The sequence below is a fragment of the Otolemur garnettii genome, unplaced genomic scaffold (genome assembly GCF_000181295.1).
Source record: "Otolemur garnettii isolate 467f Iridium unplaced genomic scaffold, OtoGar3 scaffold00111, whole genome shotgun sequence".
Taxonomy (NCBI): domain Eukaryota; kingdom Metazoa; phylum Chordata; class Mammalia; order Primates; family Galagidae; genus Otolemur; species Otolemur garnettii.
Genome location: NW_003852506.1, coordinates 2,384,399 through 2,389,228, shown reverse-complemented (window position 1 = coordinate 2,389,228; position 4,830 = coordinate 2,384,399). Strand labels below are relative to the sequence as shown.

Sequence of the window (4,830 nt, the reverse complement as noted above, 5' to 3'; positions counted from 1 at the left end):
AAAAAAAAAAAAAAAAAAAAAATTCTATACCATGACTGTGGTAGCAGTAACATAACTGTACACATTTGTTAAAACTCAAATTGTACACTTTAAATTGGTGAATTCTGTTGTACTTACATCATACTTAATCAAGCTAACAAAAGAAAAATAAATGTGTAGGTACTAAACCAGACAAAGAGATCATATGGTTTTCAACTGGAAATAAGCATAGCATGGTGGCTAAAAGCAAGAGCTCTGGAATCAGTATCAGTGTCAGTGTTCGATCCTGGCTCCTCCACTTATTTCCTCTGACTTTGGGCAAGTTATTTAAGGTCTCTTTACCAGAGTTCCTTAGGTCTAAAAGTGGGGACAATAAGAGCACTGACCTCGTACAACAATGAGTTAATACATTTTGTAAAACAGGACAGTTTCTGGGACACACTAAACATCCTACGAGGATTTGCTATTATTTTTAATTCTCCTTCAAAATTCATCTCCCACCTACTCCAAATTTCTGATCATAACCACAAATCACCTTCCCTGGTCCTTAAAGGTTGGAAATAGGACTTCTCGTTTATGCCTTTTACATAGGAACTGAAATTCCACTGAAAACCAACCCCTGGATTGTAACAGAATGTGTTATAACTTGAATAAAAGAAAAATACTATTGGATAAAAGTTCAAAAGAATTCGAACTATAAAAAAAATTTATGTGCAGATAAACAGCATGTTTCTTCTAAGCAATTTTGTTGTAGTCTGTGAGTGGCTATGCAGGTGACCAGAATTAACTAAGAAAACACTGTAGTCCTAGTCTGACCCACTAATCTGTTCATTATTGCTGTTAAAAGTCATGAAAGTGACCAGGTGTTGTAGCTGATGCCTGTAATCCTAGCACTCTGGGAGGCCAAGGTAGAAGATCGCTTGAGCTCAGGAGTCAGAGACCAGCCTGAGTAAGAGCAGAACCCTGTCCCCACAAAAAATAGAAAAATTAGCTGGGCATGGTCGTGGGCACCTGTAGTCCCAGTTATTGGGAAGGTTGAGGCAGCTTCTAAGCTTTTATGAAGTGAAATAAATGATAAACCTGAAAATAAGTTGAGCCTAGGAACCTGAAGTTGCTGTGAGCTATGAGCACATCACCGAACTATGGCCCAGGACTACAGAGCAAGACTCTGTCTCAAAAATGAAGGAAGTGAAAAGAGGGGAGAGGGGGGAGGAAGAAAAGGGGGGGGAGATAAAGGGAAGAAGAGATTATTATTCAACTATTAGGATAAGAATAAATCCATCATTAGCACTAGAAGAGTAACCTGGAGTCCAAGGTCTGCTGATTTTTGAATGATAACATTTCATCTATACCATGGGTTGTACAACTTAATAAAAATAGTAACCTCTGGCATTAACTTTCTTCAGAGATTAAAAAACACGAAATTTTTTTTAAGTTAATAAAAAACATTCTGTAGAATCATTATCAGTTCTGGATAAAGACTCATAAGAGAGGTTTTGTTTTTCTCTGATGAATTCCTATTTTGTCAACATACATTAACAACTCAAAGTGCCTTTACCTGTTCTTCCCAAACAGCCGCTTTCATAGCTGTCACCTCTCACCTGAGCATTGGATACAGCATTTATCCTAGAACAGTACAAAATCATCTTTATTCTTATCTAACGTCAATACCTGAATAATTAAACATATCTTTTCACCTAACAAAAATGCTTGTGGATAGAAATGTTATTTTAGTATCATTTTCCTAAAGTACCCCTAGAAGACACATTTATTTTAAGAAATTTCTATCACTTATCTCTAGAGGTTATAAAAGAAGGAACAATTTTCTGGTTTCTTTGACTATTTCATATTTATACATAAATGACTCAGTGTTGGCTATCCCATTTTAAGGTTCTCATTATAATCAAGGGTTAAGCAGTTTCTCTGTGTATTTAAAGACAAGTGATTTTCTCTGACCCATTTCTTAAACTCAGAAAAAATTTAAGTCTACATATAATAAACAGGCCCACTTTATTCAGCTGCTTCTTTCATTTTTATTAGAGCAAGGTACATTAATTAGTAGTAGGAATTGCCTTTTCTTTTTTTTTGCACTTTTTGGCCGGGGCTAGGTTTGAACCTGCCACCTCTGGTATATGGAGCCAGCACCCCACTCCTTTGAGCCACAGGCACCTCCCGGAATTGCCTTTTCTTAGCAGTCTGCATGGATTTATAAGTAGTTTCATTTTCCATAATAAAATCTTTTTTTGAACTCTTGGCAGTATTAAGAAAATTATGTAATCTTAATGTTTACTGTATCTTTTAATTGCTAGAAGACACCCATAAACAGCTTCTAAGCTTTTATGAAGTGAAATAAATGATAAACCTGAAAATAATTTAATAAAAAACAAAATCCACAGACCAATCTCAAGAAGCATATTTTTTAAAAATAATATTCCATGGTGAGAGTTTAGTGTATTAAAATACTCAAGGTAGATTAATTACTAAAAAATATAGAAACATAATGTACTTCATTAAATATAAGATGCTGATTTTAAGATACACCTTATTTTTAATATGCCTAGAAAGAAAAAATATTAATTATATTTAATAATTCTAAAATACCACTGATTATAAGAAGCATCCTAACGTATAGAGATATTAATATGTGAACAGGCATATCTTGGAACTGATGAAACATGATAATTGACCAGTTTATCAAACACATAGTACAAGGAGAAAAATTACACAATAATCTCTGTAGCTACAATCTGACTAAATTTCATACCCATTCTTTGTAAAAAACAAAAATAAAAAACTAAATAAAGTAGGAGCATATATATATTATGTTAAAGATGAATCCATTAATTAAAGTAAAAAGTTATTAAGACAGCACTGAACATTAACGGAAAAATATGTTTAGAAAAACAATCTTGAATTGAGAATTACCTTCATACTTACATGAAGAAAGCCAATGTGGAAAATACACCACAGGTGTGAAAGGCATGGTTCAGCTGCTCTGGCTTAGGGTACACCACAGCTGCATCAATCATAATCCACCAGCCTGTAAAAAACTGAAGAACAGCCCGAGTCAGGGAAACTAAAACTCTTGTTAGTACAATACTTGCTCTTTATCACTCCTTTTTTCCTACAGAGCATATAAATAAAACAAAATATTTCTACTTTTAAGTTTTAGATGCTGAAATATAAAAAATAAGAATCCTTTGTTATTCCTTATAGCAGATGAGGTAAACATAATCAAGTCTAAAAGATTCTGAAGTTCTGCTCTCAGTGCACATTGAAAACTATTATTTGGGAATGGATTATTTGCTTCTTTCATCCACCATTATTATGTGGAGCAGAAACTCTAACCTCCAATGTAATTAACTCTCTGATTTCCTGATGTGCTTCATTATCTCTGGAGAACACAATTTTGCTCCCACAAATGAGTTGTATACTCATTTGGACATGTGTCAGTTGTCACATGTCCAAAGTGATTTAGGCCTACTATAGTTTTAATTATGTAATTTAATTAAATATTGTACAAAATGAGTTTGTAAGTGCGGCACCTGTGGCTCAGTGAGTAGGGCACCGGCCCCACATACCAACAATGGTGGGTTCAAACCCAGCCCCAGCCAAACTGCAACAAAAAAAGCCAGGTGTTGTGGCGGGCGCCTGTAGTCCCAGCTACTCAGGAGGCTGAAGCAAGGGAGTCGCCTAAGCCCAGGAGTTCGAAGTTGCTGTGAGCTGTGACATCATTGCACTCTACCAAGCGCGATAAAGTGAAACTGTCTCTACACACACACACAAAAAAAAAGTTTGTAAAATATAGTGTCTCCATGTAAAATAACCTGAAGAGACTTAAAAGATACAAGTTGCTAAAGAATTTCATGTTTTTTTTCTTTTCTTACAGTTTTTTTTGTTTGTTTTGTTTTTTGGCCAGGGCCACGTTTGAACCCAAAACCTCCGGTATATGGGGCCGGCGCTCTACTCCTTGAGCCACAGACACTACTCTATGGGTTTTTGTTGTTGTTGTTGTTGTTTTTGAGACACAGTCTCACTCTGTTACCCTGGGTAGAATGCCATGGCATCATAGCTCACAGCAACCTTACACTCTTGGGCTCCCAAGTAGCCGGGACTATAGGCACCCGCCACAACACCCAACTAGTTCTTTTACTTTTAGTAGAGATGGGGAGTCTCACTCTTGCTCAGGCTGGTCTTTAACTCCTGAGCTCAAGCAATCCACTCCCCTCAGCCTCCCAGAGTGCGAGGGTAACAGGTGTGAGCCACTGTGCCCGACCCTAAGACCCTAAAGAATTTCTTAGATAAATTAAATACAGGTGAAATGACCACAAAGCACAAGAACAACTTAAGCATCTAAAAGAATTCTGCATGCAGACTGCTTCACAATTATCTTCAGTTCCCTGTCTTCTTGATATCATTCTGTTTGGGTTTTCTATTGGACTTCAGGTATAGAACTGTATGTACACTGAACAAGATTAAGTTTTTAAAGGTATGATATTGAAATTTGCTTCAAAAAAAAAAAAAAAACACAGTAGGAGCCAGGCACAGTAGTGTGTACTCCCTAGTCCCAGATTCTCCCAGGCTGAAATGGGAGAATTGCTTGAGTTCAAGAGTTCAAGGCCAACCTAGAAAACATGGTGAGATACTGTCTTTAAAAAAAAAAGGTGATAGCGTCTATGGCTCAGTGGGTAGGGCACCGGGCCCATATACTGAGGGTGGCGGGTTCGAACCCAGCCCTGGCCAAACTGCAACAACAAAACAGAAAACAAAAAACACTCTGGGAGGCAAAGACAAGTGGATAGCCTGAGCTTAGGACTTTGAGAGACCCTCTATCTACTAAAAAGAGAAAAA

The 4,830-nt window shown here is 36.7% G+C and overlaps 1 protein-coding gene across 2 annotated transcripts in view; it reads right to left on the bottom strand.

Moving 5' to 3' along the window:
* Positions 1 to 3,107, bottom strand: part of TMEM50B (transmembrane protein 50B) — a 19,298-nt gene extending 16,191 nt beyond the window's left edge. For both annotated transcript variants that reach the window (XM_023517457.1, XM_023517458.1), the window contains exons 1-2: positions 2,917 to 3,107; positions 1,538 to 1,605 (exon numbers count right to left, since the gene is read on the bottom strand). In XM_023517457.1, coding sequence (XP_023373225.1) covers positions 1,538 to 1,605; positions 2,917 to 3,008 — 160 coding nt within the window. In that variant the 5' untranslated portion in view covers positions 3,009 to 3,107. The remainder of the gene's footprint in view (positions 1 to 1,537; positions 1,606 to 2,916) is intronic.
* Positions 3,108 to 4,830: the final 1,723 nt, after the last annotated feature.